At 34.7% G+C, this 20,421-nt stretch overlaps 3 protein-coding genes across 8 annotated transcripts in view; all 3 read right to left on the reverse strand.

The window, feature by feature from the left end:
• Positions 1-1,371: 1,371 nt before the first annotated feature.
• On the reverse strand, positions 1,372-2,768 carry LOC128207510 (uncharacterized). Its single transcript, XM_052910459.1, has 2 exons — positions 2,739-2,768; positions 1,372-1,979 (listed from the first exon to the last, which is right to left on the reverse strand). Exons 1-2 carry the CDS (start codon positions 2,752-2,754, stop codon positions 1,444-1,446), a joined length of 552 nt encoding a protein of 183 aa, XP_052766419.1. The 5' UTR covers positions 2,755-2,768; the 3' UTR covers positions 1,372-1,443.
• Positions 2,769-3,644: 876 nt separating this feature from the next.
• On the reverse strand, positions 3,645-12,995 carry LOC128209264 (carboxypeptidase O-like). Of its 3 annotated transcripts, none has more exons than XM_052913220.1 (7): positions 12,478-12,995; positions 8,604-8,705; positions 7,517-7,689; positions 6,984-7,079; positions 6,448-6,585; positions 4,773-4,862; positions 3,645-4,491 (listed from the first exon to the last, which is right to left on the reverse strand). In XM_052913220.1, the coding sequence occupies exons 1-7, from the start codon at positions 12,605-12,607 to the stop codon at positions 4,324-4,326; spliced, it is 897 nt and encodes a 298-aa protein (XP_052769180.1). In that variant the 5' UTR covers positions 12,608-12,995; the 3' UTR covers positions 3,645-4,323. The 3 variants fall into 3 exon arrangements, with proteins under 3 accessions (XP_052769180.1, XP_052769178.1, XP_052769179.1); XM_052913218.1 differs by having other exon boundaries at positions 12,004-12,995; XM_052913219.1 differs by lacking the exon at positions 3,645-4,491 and having other exon boundaries at positions 4,813-4,945; positions 12,004-12,995.
• Positions 12,996-13,321: 326 nt separating this feature from the next.
• LOC128208258 (uncharacterized) overlaps positions 13,322-20,421 on the reverse strand; it is a 35,130-nt gene continuing 28,030 nt past the window's right edge. For all 4 annotated transcript variants that reach the window (XM_052911753.1, XM_052911752.1, XM_052911750.1 and 1 more), the window contains exon 24: positions 13,322-20,347. In XM_052911753.1, the coding sequence (XP_052767713.1) occupies positions 20,158-20,347 (190 nt within the window). In that variant the 3' untranslated portion in view covers positions 13,322-20,157. The remainder of the gene's footprint in view (positions 20,348-20,421) is intronic.

Raw genomic sequence — 20,421 nt, forward strand, 5'->3', positions numbered from 1 at the left:
TATGTTGACAGATACTATTATTTTATTCATGCTCAATAATTTGCACAAGTGGTTTTCAAATGCATGTATTGTGTGATGTTTGCATTGGTTGTTGGCCTTCTAGCAAAATACTGTTTGTTTGTTAATGAGCATACCGAACAATATTGTAATAACCCCATTGTATGATAAAATACTGGCGAAAACGAAAGTAAAAATTAATTTTAATGTGACAAATCACCTTCCAGCAGTACTTTGATGTGTTGAAAAAGTACCGAGTACACCATTTCCCCTGTACTATCCGTTAAATGCCGAGCACTAAGGACGGGCGCTGCTGCATGGTACCATATGGCATATTTTAACGTCATTCGGTTAGACGCCTGCGGGGTTGGATCCTCGGCCTTCCGCACCCGGGTGCCCTACCATTGAGCTTTCGATGCGGTTTGCATCAGTGATGGTGGTGTGTAAGCCTTTTTATTCTTGCACTCGTGCCTTGCCCATTCGGAGAGTGGTCCGATAGGATTGTTAGACATTTAAGGTCTTTTTGAGAGAAAATATAACTAGAAGATGTATAGATTCTAATACTTATGTGAAAAACTACAGAAACAAGCTCAGTATCAAAAAGTTTAAACATAAACCCGGTTTAATGGCACTGGGTAAACGCCAGAGAAATAGAACACAAACACAAACAATCACAAACAAGACACATAGAGGAACAGCACAAAACTCCACAAACAGCACAGTTTTGTGCGTTCTAACTTAAAATGTATTAATTATACCGATCCTTATTGACAAACATCGCACACTAACTGGATTACTAGTATTCATATTAAAGCAGGGTTTTTTTTCTTTTCAATAACGAAATTAAGGGATTTTCAATATATGTAAATGATAGAGCTCTTGTTGGAACTTTGGTGAAGTTCTTTCATTGCTACAAGGATATACTTTTTATTGATCAAGTCCCATTTCTTAAGGTCGGATACTTTGTTTTAATATAAGTTATGCAGACGATTTTGATATTGTTGAGTAAGAACTTGAATTTCAAGAAACTGGAGTCTTGTTCAATGAGATCAAATATATATATCCGTTACGTAAAGAACACTATAATGTATTAGTATAACACAAAGCCGTTTTAGTTTATGCTTTTCCGTGGTTTATAAAGATTTATTACTGCAAGAGAAAAATGATATTTCACTTTTTAAATAGACTTTACAACTAATGAATCATTTGGTTTGGATAAGAGATACGTTTTTGCTGGATCCTATCTTTCTGATACGATAACATTCTAATAATCTCTTTGTTTAGCCCATGTTAGTGAATCTGGCATCCATTTGCCATGATTGGCTGTGTTAAGAATCTCCTGATTGAGGTCAATGAAAAATGATTAAAACAACACAACGTCAAACAGTTTATTCATCTTCAACAACATTGAGAAACACAACGATTAATGAATGATGTTTGTGTGCACTATTCAATATTCTCTGGATCCTTTGCACGTTCCTCTAAATGTTCTTTTCTCAAAACGTTGTCTTCACTAGACCTTAGACGAACAAGAAGAATCTTATTCTGAATTTCTGCAGGAAGTTTCTCAAAACAGCGTTTGCAACGTTGCTGTAATTTGAATAGTTTGCTGCCTTCGCTGGAGAAGTCGTCAGACATCATATTGTTAACGAAAACTGGTTTTCCTTCCAGTAGTGGACTTTTCACAGCCATATGAACTAAATTTTCAAACTTTTCGGCACTTTGTGTTGTGTAATAACTCGATCCAAAACAACCCAAAACATTTATAGACCTCTCTGTGATCTTTTTGTTTTCCAATTTTATGGAAAGTTGCAATATTTTTATGCACATTATGACGTTTTTCAGCTGGGCTAAGTCAAACCCCTCCTTTAAATTCAGTATTGTCGACTCCAGTATTTGCATCATCTCTGCCTTGCATTTTGATGACAACGAATGCACTTGATACTTCTCACTCAACTCAGCTACATGAAATATATTACCATCTGAAATCGAAAGAATGATTAAAATAAAAAGCATATTCATTTTAATTTATTTTTTTATTTTTTATTTGTTAGCTAACTATTCAACGGTCATCGGCATTTCCAAACGAAGCATTCTTTAAATTTTGCAGGTTTCCCAAATTCGGCAAATTACTCTTGGGAATATCACTCCAAAATTAATGATGATAAAGGCGTATATTCCCAAATTTAGGCACACATACTTGTTCTCAAATTGCTCTTAAAAGGTCTGGTAAAAATATTGCTAAATGAGTTTGTCCTGCCAAACTGGCATGCACTAGTGTATCAACCAAAACGGCCAGTGAGAGAAGTGCATATCCAATGATTGCATTAATATACCAAGAAACTGGAAACATAAAACAATTTAAAACCTGATATGGTTCCATAGGACACGGATGCACCAATAAGCCCCTTTTGTCACAAAAGCAAGGGCCATTATTTAGTCCACAAACTAAGTTCTAGGGGAAACAAAACCCTAGGTGCACAACGCCAACACCTAAATTACATTCCACCGAAGTTTCTTGTGAAATAAATTCGGTATCATATCTATCAGTACTAGTCATAACTACCGGTATCAGGTTCATATTTTAATGCCAAATTAAATATTATTCTGTGGATTGAATAATAAACAATGACTTCAAGCATGCTTTGGTTTGCTTTTAAAGATTGTGGAACATGACTATCAATTGGTATACAATAATATTATTAGTACTTTGTACATATGGAAGTGCTTTTTTCACTTACTGTCCACCTTTTTCATTGTTGCTGGGTCTAAGCAAATGAGAAATTCCAAAAAGGATTTTCGTCTGCAGTCCTGAATATTGTCCTTTCCTTCCACAGATTCTCTAAAATTGCCGTCCTGAAACATGGCTTTAAAAACAGGTGAAGTCTGAATAAGAAATCCCTTAGAAACAAACAATTGTCCTTGTTTGCCAAAACTGACAACAATTTCATCATAGTTCTGTCCAGGGTCCTCGAAGCGTTTTGCTTTCGCCATTGTTATTTGGAAAATAGAAATCAAGGGAAGTAACCGGAGGTAAAATAGGCGTGACTATACTATTATTTACTCGACCGATGAAACGGATACAGAACTGTTTTCCGGAGTAACAATTATGACGTCCAACTCTCACTCAAATGCACAATCCAGACACAAAAAATAAAAACTTCATAATAAATCCACTAACACTAACTACTTACGTAATAATTTTCAAATATTGTATATTATAAAATATTAATGCGGATTAAGAAGGGCGGGGTAGAGCGACTATCGCTTCCATTTCACGGCCATTACTACTACTGTTCTCATGTTATATATAGAGAAACCCCGAATCATAATTATATCAATGATTTGAATGTTCCGTAGTGAAGCACCGTAACATTGCATTTGATTAGAGAAAAAAACACAACCGTTAAAACTACAAAAACAGCAATAACAGAGTATTAAAATAAGAACGATATATATGATTTAAAATCAATGAATACAGTCATGTAACGTTGAAAAGTAAGGCCTACACAAAGCGGTCACACATAATTGTGTTAAATTTCGTATATTTCCCTCATTACTTCATAGCTAAATGCATTTAATAGTACCTGCGATCAGCTATAAAATGTGCATTCTTACATGTATTTCAAAGACAAATGTACACCAATTTTGAATTACACTTTATTATAAATGTTTTAAATGAACATCCATAAAACACAAAGATGGCTTTTAGCATGAACATGCGACGGAAAAGACGAAAAACGCCGTAAAACAAATTTAGATACGTTTTAGCTACGTCACTAAGTCTGTTTTCTCGGCAGACGCCATGAACCACATGACATCATTTTCAACCATTTTCGGTCATATCAAACAAGATGAAGGTGAATAAAGAGAAAGGTAAAATTGCTGACGTTGAGTCACCATGGAGACGGACGGTCGTACAGACGGACGGATTCTCAGATAGTACATGCCATCCTTCGGGCGCATAAAAAAGCAACAATAAATGTAAAGCAGTGGTAATTACAATTGTAAATAAGTTCTCGATGTATGGCCGACTGAATTGTTTATAATACCAAACAAAAATGATTAGCGTTCAGCGCGAAATGCCTCTATACCCGTTTACAAGTAGGTATGCCCCGAGCTTCTTTAGAAACCCACATAAATTGGTTTTAGTAATTGATTTATTTAAATATCTGTTCGAACATACACAAATGTATATTATGAGTTTCTCTAGTATAGAGGCAATCCGCGCCAAAACGAAGTCAGTTTTTCTTTATTTTTTATTAACTAAAGCCGCCCGGCATATGCCGAACAAATGGTTTAGTAAATAAAACTAAACAATAATTGTTATTTAAGAAATGGTAACGAGGCACCAAGGTTCCGAAGGTTAATAATTCTTCTCTGATGAGGAAGCAGTCTAAAGATGCTAACTCTTTCTTTCACCGAAAACAGAATCATCATCAGTATCAGCAATGCCGAAAACAAAACCACTGGTTCCAATAATAAGCTGTCCGACTGAAAATAGAATAAAAATAATTAAATAATCCACAAATGTAGCTTTTTATTATATAGATGTTTTTATAACGGAATCATAAATGAATATACCATTGACAAGTTTACGAATCGGCCCCGTACTTTTTAAAATTAGGATGCATTTCCGTACATTTTTTCCAGAGCATTGCGCAGATATGTTCAACGGTCGTTTAATATGGTTATAATGTCGAGAAATATTTTTTTATAAAAAAAGTCAAGTGAAACAGACGAAGCCTAGTCGTAAATGAAACGAAACACCCAACCTGTTCAGGGGTCCTTCTCGGGCTTCTGGCGTCTTCTTTACTCATCGTATACAATGGAGGATATGGTTCGTTGAATAAAACACTCATGCGCTGAAAAAAGCGTTTCAATGGGCTGTACATGTCTTTCAGTGTGTCTTTCAGTTGGCATCATGGTAACATGTTAGTGTAAGACCCTGTGGAATTATTACAGGCAAATTTTAACTAAATAGTCTGTATCGGCAGCATTGATCTGTTCATACAGTATAGACTACCGGTATATTTCAAAGCAGTTCACCTTCATTAAATAATTGAACGCAAGAATGTCAGACGTACTTAGCGCCCGTTTTATGTCACTCATGAATATTAAAAAAAATAGTCTTAATCCCTCAACCAAAACCTTTGCAGAAGATAAATCCTCTTTACGCACCAATGTTAAGTCAAGTGTTAATATAGCGCCAATGACAGCATAAAGCTGTGTTCATTTGATTGTGGCCAATGCGTCAATCGTGCAAGTACAAGAGGTATGTTCATTTGCATTTAAAAAAAAATGCAAAAATGCAAGATTTTGTAAAACATGGTTATTTCTAAAGATTGCTTTAATGGTTGTAACCAATGCCCGTTGTACATAAGTCATTTCTCTGTGTAATACTAAGGCCCGTTGTAGGACCTTTCTGGGTGTAATATAAGTCTTGAAAATGATTTCTTTATTCATTTTATTTTGTCAATTACCTTAATATATGTACATGGAAGCTGTTTTGTGCATCGAAACGTTAGGAGGTTTCGAAGTTTGGAATCGGAACTGTCCAAGGTTTAAAGCATGACAACTATCTTAGGATTTGAAATCGGGGACTGTCTAAGGTTTCGACCATGGAGACTGTCTAAGGTTTCGAACATGGGGAGTGTCTAAGGGTTCCAACATGGGGACTGTCTAAGGTTCTGAGCATGAGGACTGTGTAAGGTTTCGGACATAGAGACTGTCTTAGGTTTCGAACATGGGGACTGTCTAAGATTTCGGACATACAGACTGTCTTAGGTTTCGAACATGGCGACTGTCTTAGGTTTCGAACATAGGGACTGTCTAAGGTTCTGATCATGAGTACTGTGTAAGGTTTTCAGCACGGGAACTGCCTAAGGTTTTGAGCATTGGAATTGTCTGAGGTTTCGAGGTTAGAAAAGGGAACTACCTAAGGTTTTGAACATATGAAATGTCTAAGGTTTTGAGCATGGGAAATGTCTAAGGTTTTGAGCATGGAAACTGTCTAAGGTTTTCAGCATTGAAACTTTCTCAGATTTTGAGGATAAGAATGGGAACTGCCCAAAATTTAGAGCATGAGAACTGCCTATGGATTTGTAAAACCAAGGCCAGATGTAGGCGATATCTCTGTGTAAAAATGTGTATCACTATCAGCCTTAAGCCTTAAGCATGGTAGTAGGCGACATCTCTGTGTAAAAATGTGTATCACTATCAGCCTAAGTCTTAAGCATGGTATGTATTTTTTGACTACTGAGCTTCCTCCGTTTAAGAGGTTTTGGAGCATTATGAATATTCGCGATTTTGAGCATCTGTATAGGTATACTGGATTGGGATGTATACTGACCATTGGAACTGTCTCAGTCTTAGAGCATTGGACCTATCTAAGGTTTAAATTTGAGCAATTCAAAACTAATGTTACGACCAACAGAAATGTGTCTATACCTGTAAGTTTCTATTCTTTTCTTTTTTTTCAAACCGTGGTTGGTTGATCAAATTGTCTCCACGTTGTTTCGATTTTTTCCATGAAAGGAGGTAGTGGAAAAAGTTCACGTACAGTGGGTAAATCTTTTCTACAACTGTCTGGAAAAAAGAGAAATACCATTAAGAGTTAAATATAAAGTCACTAATCAGAGACAGTCTCACTTGTTATACATGAATACTGCTGCATTTTAAAACTACATTCTGCAGTTTAAGAAAAGAGACAGTTTTTAATAATGCTCTATTTTATCTAAATATTAATTTTGGTTCAAAGCAAGCAATTTTATTGAAAGGTATTTAATACTTCTTAAATATGTTTTTTATTAATAAATCCGTCTGGCAAAACTTATAACTGCCATTTCAACCATTTCGGAGTTACTCTTTATTTCAATTCTAGTCACAAATCAACAGCGGAACCTTGGCTATGTAAATATAAATATGTTTGGGCCGAATGAATGGGAAGGTACACTACATCAATGAAACGATCTTCTTCACGGTACCTTTAATTGTTCATTAGCAGGGTTAAATAGGTCAAAACAGCTTGGTGTTGTGTGCCTTTCTGGTCCCCATAACTCGATTGCATAGGTAAATGGAATCTTCAATAAGGGAGAAGAATTATTAAACAAGACATTTATATAGAGCTCAATTATACGCATAAGAAAACGAAAAGGTGAATGTAAAAAGACTTTGAACAAAGACAAATTCTGTAAATTTCTATTTTGCAAGAACAGTCGGGCCCCGTTAGCTCGAACTCCCAGGGACCGGCAAAATACCACGAGCCTCGAAAAAAAATCAAGTGAAGCGGGAATGCTTACCATCAGTATAAAAAAATCAAAGAAATCAGTCGGGGTTTGACTGTAGTCCAAACAGTATTTCAAATCCAGCGAGAGTCGTGAAGCCCGCTGATGATATGTCTGGTCATGTTCTACCATTTAAAATAATAATAAAATGTTTTACTGAAGATAATTTCAATATCGTTAAGGGGCCGTTGGTGCAAAAATCAAGCTAAACAAAAGTATCCAGCAATAGTTACGTGTTTAACTCCCGCCATATAGTCGAACACTGTTCCGTCTGCTGTGTAGTCATTGAGATCAGCCGCTTTACCGTATTGGTATCTGTAACTGGTACACGTGGACAAGATTTCCGCTAATTTCATCATCTCTGCTATATTTTCGGGTTCTCTATTTGTAGCTTTTGACTTTGTATCTGTACATAAAAAAGTTTTAACAAATATACAGACTTACACGAAATAAATCGGCATAATTTTATTAATTCATAACTGTTTTAACTTCATGAATCACAGTGAAAGCTGTTTCCTGTGAACACATCAATAGGTATTGTTTTTTTTCTAATTTTTTGATGGCACAGTCACACACACAAGGATATATCCGTGCGTTGAGGTACGGCGCAGATGGCATTGGTCCGTTGAGAGGACACGGTGAAGTACGGAAAATGACGTCTTGTACGGACAAAAATGGTGAGGCAACAATGTAAGTACGGCGTACTTCGTTGCATTACGTTTTACTTCGGCTAGCAACTTGCCAAGCCTGTGGATGGGTCAACGGTGAACTACCTTAAACTACGTTTAAGTACGGCCAGTCGCGGATAACTATACGTTCAACAACAGATCAATACGTATGACTTAGTTTGCTACGAATTGGTACGTTTCAGTACGGATTACTACGTTTTATGACGTTTGTCTACGTATGCATGTTTCAACAAATTCTCGACAAATTGTGCATGTTCAAGAGTTGCAAGTTTGGGATAAGTCTAAAATACGTTTTGGCCAAGTGTTGGTACGGATTGATACGGATTTCTACTATAAGTTGAGGTACGGCGCAGTTATGGGTCGATACGGATTGCTACGTTTTTATCCGTGATATTTCAAGACGTAGCTATCAGTACCGTGTGTGTGCGTGCGTGCGCGTGTGTGTGGTACATAAGAGGAAAGTCCTCATCGATAAAATCAAAACCAAGTCCTCTTCACTTGGAGACAATGTCTTTCGTTCCCAAATTATTTTCTGATCATCATTCTTGTGTGTACATTCATACGATATGAAAATTGATGTTTACTTCTAACAAAGGATAAGCTAGATAAGCTTTACATGTATAATCCAAACCTGCATAAGGAACGTAGATCTGTTTAATGCCTGAATGAAGCGACAAAAAAGCATCAAACTTGACATCCTTCGTTAGCTGTCTGTACACTCTTGTCTCGGGCTCTGAAAGAATACAAGAGAAGATCCACTAACATACCAATTACCATAACAAATATTGCAATATCAATTTAACTTCATGGATTGACAATTAGCAGCATCGATTCATCATTTAATATTTAAAATATATCATGACTATATCATGGAAGTCTCGTCAGGTGTTTTGCCAAGGAGTTATAAGAATTGTATCATTAATTTATATAAAGGTAAACATAAACTAAAGTTCAGTTTTGAAAGATATGGTCAAGGTATGCCTTATGGTGAACTATAGTATTGAAATCTAGCTAGGTGCTATCAATTGTGGAAAGTGATGGACATACACTGTGTTGTGGTTAATTTGTTGGTAAATAACCTTGGAATATTTTCATGGAGTTATTTAGAATGTGTATTGAATTTAGTGTTCTTTTAACTAAGTGTGTCTGTGGTTAACATTCTGCGACTGGGGTAGCGGCATAAAAGCAGACGAAAGGGTCAGAATATGTGCAGTTCGTAAGTGTGTCCGGCTTGATTCGCTTAACCCCCTGTCGTTAATCTTGAAAGGTTTATCGATAAAGCCCAGATTTTTGCTGCCCAAGCCTTCGAAATGGATTTTACTCAGGTGATGTTCCCATAAGGGACCCGCAGACACCACAGGCTACTTCCAAAGCTTGTGATACAGTGACAGGATGTGACATCAAAATGGATTTTAATGACCCTGTTCAATTTATGGCCACTTATGAGCGTCGTAACGAATGTAACGTGAATGATGGTCACACGGGCGGCGCAGAACGGCATACTTACGTGATTCTGTCGATGAGACTTCAAACATACTCCAGAGATAGCCACAAGCATTACCGATGGACATTTAACCACAGTGAAAAAGCGCTCTACAACGCATTTTTATTTATATAATACGTCTGGGACTGTGCAAAACATATATCCAAAAATACCAGTCTTCAAACGTTTACCAACGTTCGGATGTTTTCTGTACGTAATGCATCAAACAGTGTTATTATTCGCCACAATGTTGGGGCAGATGACGCTAGTAATTTAATTTTGGACGGACCATGTAACATGCAAACAATGGTTCACGCGACCAACCGGTCTTGTCGGCGAGGCCGTCGTCATCCTGGGTGTCTTAACCGGATCATCAACCCTCCCCCCATCCACACACGCACGCACGCACGCACACACACACACACACACACACACTCACACACACCGGGAACAAGATTATTAAGCATCGTAAAATATAACCTAAGAATACATCGTTTGAAGCGCGTGCTCGTAGCTATTAAATCAGGAAGTGGTAACAGTCTGAAGTAATTGCCTTGAACAGATGGACACACTTACGAACTATCAGCATGACTAGTTTAAAATGACTGCAAACAATATTAATGTTTGTTTGTGTGTTTAAAGAATTTAAATATCATGCACGGAAATGTGACTAGGTCTTTTCCGATGCAACTTACCTGGTTGACACTCTCGTGCATCATAGCTTAGATTTTTTCGGAGTATTTTTATTGGCTGGTAAACGAACCGTTCAAACGAAAAATTAAATCATCAATAAAACGAAATACCCATCTTGTGATTAAATTTGACACTTATCTTACCATGTCTGAAGGCGTTGATGGCGTCTGTATTAAGCTGTGTTATTTTATCAGCATATGTAACAGTGGTATGTGCCCGGACGCACCCGGATACATCGAACCCACTGACGTCAAAAATAATGTAAACAAGTTTTTTACTTGTGTATGTGCTGTTATCTCATAGTGTTTGTATGGCTGCGAGCTGTGTTAAAACAACCGTCATCAGATAGAAAGAGCGCATATAGATATATGTGACAATCATTGCGTGAAAACAGTAAACAGAAAATCCACGTGGTGAAAGTGAATTGTCGCCCTATTGATCAGTGTTCTTAGGAATAAAACTCACACAACTCCTTCCATAGTTCCGAGAACCCTCACCTATCTTCACTGGTTTAATATAAGGACCCCATTGGAAATAAGTTGAATAACTTAAATGGGTTATCCTGTGTTATATATTTGTCACATTGAATTAAATCTTTATTAACGCACGTATGTATCCAAAGCATTATAATGATGTTGTGCTTTAGTATAGATATCATCACTAATACTTTGTTAATCAGTCTGTGTTATAACTTTATGAGATATTTGTTTTGTTACTATGACAAATATATATGCACGAACAAATCTATCTATCTACTGTATCGCAAGTTCACGTGCGTTATGTACATTACAGCAACAAGTGAATTAAGTACACTTAAATAACACTCACCGTTTTTTTGGCTGAAATATTTTTTTGTGAATAGACTGCCTAATCTCATGTTTGATTAAAAGTGAAGCATGACAGTACATTAAATGGTTTTGTAACACGGATGGGAAGTCTGATCAATCGATGCATACAATTTATAACTCTAGCTGCAAGAGGGCAGAGAAATATCAATGTTTGGCTTTATGTTGCTAAAATCATGTGCAGCATTGCAAATAATATTTTATAAAGCTGTTTTAACCTGGAATGTTGTGGTTATGCACACTATGCTTAACGAGTTATTTCGTGTGTTTTTGGGTTAGATTTGCATTAATGTGCGTGCAGGCTGATCTGTGGTCTTTACCTATGTGTTTAATTTATTTGTATAAATCTGTATAATATGATTATTATTCTGTTTTGTCGTATTGATTATTATGATAATAACTAGATTTCCTTTTGTACATTTAATGTAACATTTGATGTTTGTTTAATCTCTTCAATTATGGAGGAACAAAAAGTATCTATATAAATTATGTATCTTCATTATCATTTAGGAATAAAGGAATCTATACACAAATATTAGCCTGTATATGTGTTCTTATTTTCAATTAATAGCTACGTGGCCATATAATTTAAAAAGCGACGAATATGGCAGAAATGTGCACATGATGGTCTCCATGAGGGCATAAGGGTGCTTCCAAGGTGCAACAGCCATTCCTCAACTCTTCAGCTAAAATTCAACTGTCGATATTCCATGAAAAGAAATCCATTCCTGGGTGATAACCAGTGCTAATCATTGACAAATCTCAGAAGAAGTATAGCACCCAAGCCCTTTTGACCCAGAGTTAGTCCATATAAACAGCTGCTTCAGAGTCTTTGACGATTTTTGATTTGGCGACTCTACGTTTAGGGAACAAATGAATATCCAAATGTTAAAAAACAGTTCACTAAATTCACTAAACGCGCATTATTGTGGCTAATCCAGAGCCTGATATGCTAGCCACTCGGCCATCATAGCCCAAAATCCTACTTTTGATTAGTGTTTGGGACTCACCTGAGAATGCAAATGGCCCCCTGTATTCTTCATCTGTCTTGTCCGCTGAGCTTCCTTTCCCTCCAAACTCCCATTCAAAGTTTCTGTTGATATCAACACCATTTGCTGTACCTCTCCAACAAAAATTCTTAGTCTGCTCAACATGCAATCTTCCATCAGGATTGGCGATAACAATTACATAGACATCAAAGTCTTTCAAATCAATATCTTGTTCATTTTTACTTTGCAAAATCATGTTTAGGAAATAAAACAAGGACTCAATTGGCAGAAATTCACGGGCATGTTCTCCGAAAGACAACAAAATTTTCACAGTTTCGGAGTTGTTTGAATAAGGATTAGCACCAATATGCACCACATGTTGAGAATTGCCACCACGGGATAAGTACAGTTCTGAAAGATCTTGAATAATATTGCTGTGTTCTTTAATAAGGTTTTGCATTACTGAATTTATTGATGAAAGATTATGATAAATACCATAATTTGGAGTGTATTTTTCTCTCTGTGGTCTAACATCATAAGACAAAACTTGTTTTATATCCAAATAAATCCACAAATGTACTATGATTGTCATGAAACCACAAAAATGTTCATTTTGTTTCATCATGCCTAGTCTGAAGTCAGTAACTATGTGCAAGAATTTAAGTCGATATTCCAATCCATTCAACACATTATAAAACTTATGACTTTTAACATGCTCAGCTGGTATGGCATAATTTCACAGTTCAATAGGCATGAATTTCAAGCTTCCTGATTTTAAGATACAAATAATCAAAATATCAGTATGTGGTCTTGTGGTTAGACTGTCCATTTTATGTTTACTTTCTTCAGTATTTACAGTAACATATCTAAAAGTTGTCATAAACAATTAACAACATATATTTGTAAAACGCACTATTCCTATTGAATCTGCATTGATCAATTTATTGTCAAATTGACTTAACATCTATACTTTTACATTTAAATAAACGTGACAGTTGTTGTAACCTGTGCACTTCAAGTTCAGGATTGTTTACATGTTTGGCCATGCTTGATTACTCTTATTCGATTAAAACTAAAGGTTACAATATACTATACGTATATATCTGCAACAACGCAGTGGCCTCCCCTGGCGTGAGATTAATAAGGAACCATTTATACCATTCCTGTGTGATAACAAGTATAAATAATTAATTTCAAAGTTGGGGATCAGTCATGGCATTCTGATCCGATGGCTGATAGGCTTATCATTCAGTCATCACCAACAATTAAAAGAATGTGAATGTCTAGAACATGTACATGCAGTTTCTTTGCTCCACTCAATTAAATAGAGAAACTTGAATATTCTGAGCATTTTATTATAAGAGACTGTCATATACCAATAGCAAATACTGCTACACACTGGCATTTTACATCCAACTCAAATTGCGCACTAACGGCATACATCAGTCTACATAAACAACAAATAAAAATATGCCAAAGATGACGTAAATTACATAGAATTGTATCATGAAGATGATAAATATACAGATGTAAATGTGTGGCAAATGTCTAAGCTGATTTTATCTATGCAGTTACATATTGTATACATTTTGGCTTGAAGCCTCTTCTAATTTAGGATTAATTTAGGACATATATAATCCAGTACATGTACATAAAATCAATAACTGTATAAAACAATGAATCAAGAAAAAGGCATTTCTTCACATAATTTTCGGGTTAATATAAAAGAGCAGTAATTAGCAAATGTAATTAAAAAGTAATTGACACACATTGAAATTTTCACTTAGTTTTATGAATCATTTTAACATTTTCTCATTTAAGTGTACATGATATTATGAACATAATTATAATGAAAAAAAATCTATAAAATCATTACAATCTATAATAATATATATATTTAAGAGAAAAAATCACACACTATGACAAAACAATATGACTACATCATAAAATCTAGATAAAAGAATTTCAATCATAAAACATGTCCAGATATATTCTGTACAGAAAGGGCGTTTTAGACTTATAACATATCACAGGCAAAGACGACAGTATGATAAATGAATATTACAAGGAAAAATATCAAAGGCAGGGTAGAAAATGCACAAAGCAACAGAATCATATTCAAATAACAATAAACATATTTAATCCCTAATATCTCTTCGACAATCAACCTATATTACAAACATGTAATTTTTTGTGTCTAACAAATCTGACATTCAACTAGTATTCCGCAAAATGGATGTGTCACCTGTCAAAGACTATGGCCAGCATGACCTTGGCCTTTGACCTACAAACCACTTATAGGGGTCATTTACAGACCATGATGAATGTGAAAATACCAAGTGGAAAGACTCATGAGCCCAACAAGTCATTAAAGATGCACTCTCACAGAATGACAGTTTTGACATTATATTATTTTTTTGTTCAGAATCAATTATTTTGGTACCAATGCCTTCAATTCAGTCATATAACATAACTCACAACAGAACTGATCTCAATTGGTCGAAAAAACGGCTGAAAAATTAAACTTTCTTAAGGCGTTACAAGTATAAAACATCTATGTTCAACGATAATTCTGAAAAACTGCAATCTAATAGTCTGTCTTCTTATATCATTGGATTCCTGACTTTAATGCAAAAAAATGCTCATTCCAAGACGAAAAAGATAAAAAAGGTCAATCTTAGAAAGTGCAGTTTTAAAAAGTTATAAATCAGAAATGAAAGATGACGCATACGCAGGACAAAGTAATCCCTGTGTATCTCATGCTTCCAAGATTATATTAATTATTAGTAATTGTAGACATCAATCTTCAAGGCTCAAAGATATGACACAATAAGTTTTCTATTAACAATTCTATGACAACTACACACATTTCACCGAACATAAACACAAACATTAATGGAATGGCCAGTCGTGGGAAGACATTTCTACCATATTTAAACATCACGTCATTCTGTCAAACAATTATTTCACTGGAAAACAAAGTAAAATACTATTGCTGATACATGATAAAGTTAAAGAATGAAAACATTGGGCTAATTGATCAGAATTTCGTTAAATTAAACATTGATGACCAGTGTGTGTTTAAAAGAAGATAACTTTTCTTTTACAACACCATTTTAAATGAAACAAAGGGCAGTATATGACGCTTAAAGAACTCCGCCTTCATTTTATTTCGGAAATTTGATAAGGTGATACGTTTCATCAAACACTTTGACAAACCATTTTCCAAAATATTGTTTTGACAGTGCTATGTTAGACGGCCGTATTGTGAAAGGGTTGTCGAAGTGTTTCAAGAAAATAAACTCCCAATCAAACTCTGGTAAAAGACCGAAGGCGGGGCTCCATAAGCGGCATAGACTGCGCTGTGTTTCATTTAAAATGGTGTTGTAAAAGAAAAGTTATCTTCTTTTAAGTCTTCATTTAAAGCAAAATGGTTCCTTCCAATGTAGCATATATGACATAATTTATCACGTGGTAAACACACACTGTTAACTGCATCATTGTTCACTTTCAAATCTTTACTCCTGTGGAAAAATAATGGAAACACTTGTGATCTGCAGTGTTCCAAACATGTTTCAAGACAACTTTTAAAGCTGTATTTGTTTTTGCATTATTGTAAATATATTAGCACATCATCAAATCGATCACATTTAAAAAATAACAATGATGTCATAAATCACATTGTTAACTTGAACCAAGTTCTGAACAATTAGCTAATTTAGTTAAATGCACGGTTACTGCATCAAGATCAAATTATAGGCATTCATACTATCAATAGCAGATTGCAGTGTCAATGCAGCATGAACATTTAACAAGGAAGAATAGATCATTGTTTTGTGTTGCTACATTAAAATCAACCCATCAGAGGTTAAATGTCAAACATAGTATTGGGCAACAAAATTGAAATGACACAATATAGTAAGTCCCTCTTTTTACACATACCGGTACCACAGTACATTCAAGAGTGTGTACTGTTCATCTTGCTAATATCAAAATATGTGTACATTTGTCTATCATCTATTGCACAATGATGATTGCATGTGTCTGTCAAACAGCAATTTCAATTAATAAAGGAAACACTATAACATTTATACACAATGGGACCCTGTTATCATTGATCGGATCGTATGGTTATTTTTCGAATCATGCATGACACAGTCGTAATCATACGTATTTCAAAACAAATTTGTATAAAGAAGTGGTAAGACAATTTTTTTTTTGAATTTGCAAGTGAAACTTTCAGCAACACTAATAATGGTGATAATACCATTTTATCAAACTAAAATTCTTGATTTTACAATATTTTGAAGTAAGATAATAAGCTGGCTGTAAAGTACTTAATTCATTAGCACTGTATAATGTTTACCCTGGTAGTCCAAGTCAAAGTGTCTTCCCTAAACCTACCTCTAACTAAAAGTCTTTATGATCTGGGCCCCATTTCCTTAAGATATCTCAGTCCTACATCTCGTGATACTTAAGAGTGCTCAGGGACAACGATCAAGTTACAGGCAGAATCTATGTGACAAATGTCCTCATGTTTCTATTATAATGCAATTTACGCCAAAAATGGGGTCATGCTTTGAAATTCATATTCTTAAGCCTTACGATCTTTATTGGAACTGGGCACTGGGGGCTTGTTTTATAACGGATCTTAGTCGTAAGTTCAATAGTATTAATTGAGTCACATATGGCAACACTTTTTTCTCAACTTTTGTGTTCCTTTTCAATACTTGCTGAAGTTTAATTCACACAAATATGTAGCAGAATGAGGAAAATATGACATTAGATCATTTAAATTTACAAATAAGATCAACTTAAATCTTCATTGAAATAGGGACCCACTGGACACTTAAACCTCAAATTATCCCAACTCAATAAACCTCAAATTATCCCAACTCAATAAACCTTAAATTATCCCAACTCAATAAACCTCAAATTATCCCAACTCAATAAACCTCAAATTATCCCAACTCAATAAACCTCAAATTATCCCAACTCAATAAACCTCAAATTATCCCAACTCAATAAACCTCAAATTATCCCAACTCAATAAACCTCAAATTATCCCAACTCAATGAGGAACAAATAAATGATCATTATTCAAAATCAATAATATAAATTTGTACCATTTGGTCACATATCTAAGTGTTAAAAAAACACACAAAAAAAACCAGATGGTGGTCATTTTTTAGAATTTGAAATTAATTATTGATACTGTAAATATATCTATAATTCATATCCTATTTCTTTGTACCGTATATAAGTATTGTGTCAGCCAAGATTGTGACTAGAACACTTCATTTTCTATCATTCCAATAACATCCATCAATATATTGCACAAAATCATAACCATCAATAAAATTGTAACTTTCTTTAAAATATGTTGGCTGTTTACAGCCATTTCGTGATTTCAGTTTTTCACTACAACAGGCAAAATTTTTTGATCAGGCGAAAATACAAAATAATTATGGGGTGCATTTTTGCCCCGGCCACTGGGCTAATTTTTTGCCCCTTTGCCTTCTGGTAAACTTGCGCAAAACTGTATCAAGTCAGACAAATCATACAGCTGCATTTTCTTGCATATCTTAAGGCAAAAATGTGCCAAGAGTTGGGTCTTTTATTTCACATTTTAGACGTGACACTTGGTGTGTTTTCAAACTGCCATGTTTTCGCTTTGAAATTATGAAATGGCAGAAATCAGCAACCATAACATACAATTTAAAGATTATTAGAGATACTTAACAAAAACTAAAGGTAGTACAAGGGTCTCCTAGTGGTCTTATACTGGTACTCTATTCCAATACATTTTATTGACACAAAATAATACCCTAATGAAAAAGCTTAAGCTAATATCTGGATAATTGCAGATCATCAGTCATATCTTAATGAAGAATTGTATTTTTCAGTTTAATTTAACCACTAGAAATCATTTTAACATGAAATATTTCATTTTATACCTATGCAGAATGAGCGATACACACCACCTGTGTATGAAAGAGATCAGTCAAGGACATTGCATAAAAAGTAGTTAAAAATCATTCATACATATTTATAAAAATGTTACAAACTTAAGCCGATAGATGGAAAATCTACTTCTTCAGTTAAACATCACATATCTGTACACATCATACCTATACATGTACAGAAATGTATAAGAAATACATGTTTACTTTTCAAGCACACACATAAGGACTACCCAATTGTTTTTGTATCAACTATTTTGGATTAATCAAAGCATGATGTAAAATCTACTTCATAGATGAAGATTCACACACTATGAATATGTACAACAGATAGTATACACAATTCAAATGTTTACAAATATTAATGTTGCCATTAGAAAGGTCATGAGAGGCTTGGAGATAAAGGCAGGTGGATAAAGGCCCAAGCAAAAAATAGTTCCAAAGAATACAGTTCACACAGCCAACACTGTTAATTCAACAACAATAGTTAACTGGAAAAGTGGAAACTCTTTGGTTTATAATATGTCATCATTTTTCATCAGGAATCTTTCTACAGTGGTTATTTGCTATTAAAGGGACTCCCCCACAGGATTCAACTCCTTTATATATCGACCAAATCAAAGGAAACTTGAAATGAAAGCATTATACTGAAATACCACTTACATTTATACCACTGTCATTTTGTACATTTAAAAAAAGATTCATGCAGTGTAACTTTTGGAAAAAAATAAGTTGCTACAATAGGCCATTCTGTTCCCTTAAATATGACTTCAAGGTTAAGTATTTTCTTAAGAGATAGTTATTATGGCATGTCAAAATTGGCAACCCTGCACACTTTGTACTGTATAGCCCTTAGTAACAATACTGTAAATGGAATGATTCTATTAGGCTAAATCAACAAATGTCTGCTTAATTGAGACTGCAAGTTGCTGTTCGGTGCTTTTAATAAAAGTAGGTAAAATAAAATAAATCCATTTTAACAACATTTAAAAAAATGTATATAATTAATAGATTAACCAATATAAAAACTGTGAAAGAGCCTCTTTAAAAATTTTTTTTTTTTCAAATTCCGTAAATTTCAAACCTTTAACATTTTATCCATGATATGACTTCACAATAAGCTGCCTTTTACAATTAAGTAACTTCTGTCAAAATGTAATACATGTATGTATACTGTGTAATTATACATTAGCCAGTAAACAACATGAGACATTGAAATACCGAAAACAAAATACGCATAGAACTTTCTAAATGCCAATAATATATACGTCAACTAGAATTTAAGACATCAAGGCAATAAAAAAAATAAGGTTTTACCTCATTTGACAAAATTAGAAGTATAAAAGAAAAAGTTCAGTTTAAAAATCATCACCTCCTTTATTAGAACTTGAGAAAGAAAGTATAACATTCAAAAAGACTAAAATAATATCACAGAGAAAGCTTCAATATTTCATTCCCCTTTACTGGATTTAAAGTAATAACAATGAATGTATAGTTTAGTACATTCCGAACTATCATTGCTATGATTAAACTTTAAATGACCATTGGTCCAATGGAGTATAATGCCATAAGGTTTGCCAATAAATCTTACTCTAGAGGTCTTATCATTGTAAACAGCATCAAAAAGAAGTGTAGCTTACAAATGAGATGCCTGTTCTTAAACCTATACATATTAAGGTCCCTTCAAAACTTTCACCACAAATACTGACGATCAGTTCAAAAATGCTTTTGGCATTATGCACAAGTTTTATTCGATTATAGAAGGGATGTCAAAGTCTTCATACTTAGATCAAATAACATCAAAGTTCCAGTATCTTAAAGCTACAGTAATGTTAGACAAAATTGTATAATAACACTTCTAGGTGATGCATACAGTCCATCAGATGGGTGGGTTACATGTCAGGTATACCGGTACTCACATTTACACAAACAGAAGAAGTAACAAAGCAGAACAAGAATTCAATATGTAGCACATCACTTTTAGTTATACTCCTAACAGGTAATAGTAGTAACAACCTGTTGTAACTGGTGAAACCATTATGGCGATGAAGATGCCCTAATTACCCATTGAAATGACAACAAAAGAATCTGCCGGTGTAAGCAAATACAAGGAACTGGGCATTTAAAACTGGTAAATCCACTTGAGAGGGGGAAAATCCTGTCCCTAAACAACATCAGGACCTGACCTCTTCCTATCCCCACTCACTTCCACTTATCCTAAATGTGATGGTCCATTGGAAACACCAGAGTAATTGGGGAAGTTTTCGTACATAGAAGCCTCCATCTTGGCGGCGGCTGCGGCCTGTTGCTTGGCTAGCTTAGCCTTCTTTTCCCTCTCTTTATCCTGATCTGGGCGGTGGATTTTCATGTGTGCACTGCGGCTCTTCACCTTTGCAAATACTCTGAAATTGAAATGCACACAAACATATGATTGTTATTCAAAACAAAACTATTTTTTTACATTTCCAAAGTAATT

Source organism: Mya arenaria, chromosome 11 (genome assembly GCF_026914265.1).
Source record: "Mya arenaria isolate MELC-2E11 chromosome 11, ASM2691426v1".
Lineage (NCBI taxonomy): Eukaryota > Metazoa > Mollusca > Bivalvia > Myida > Myidae > Mya > Mya arenaria.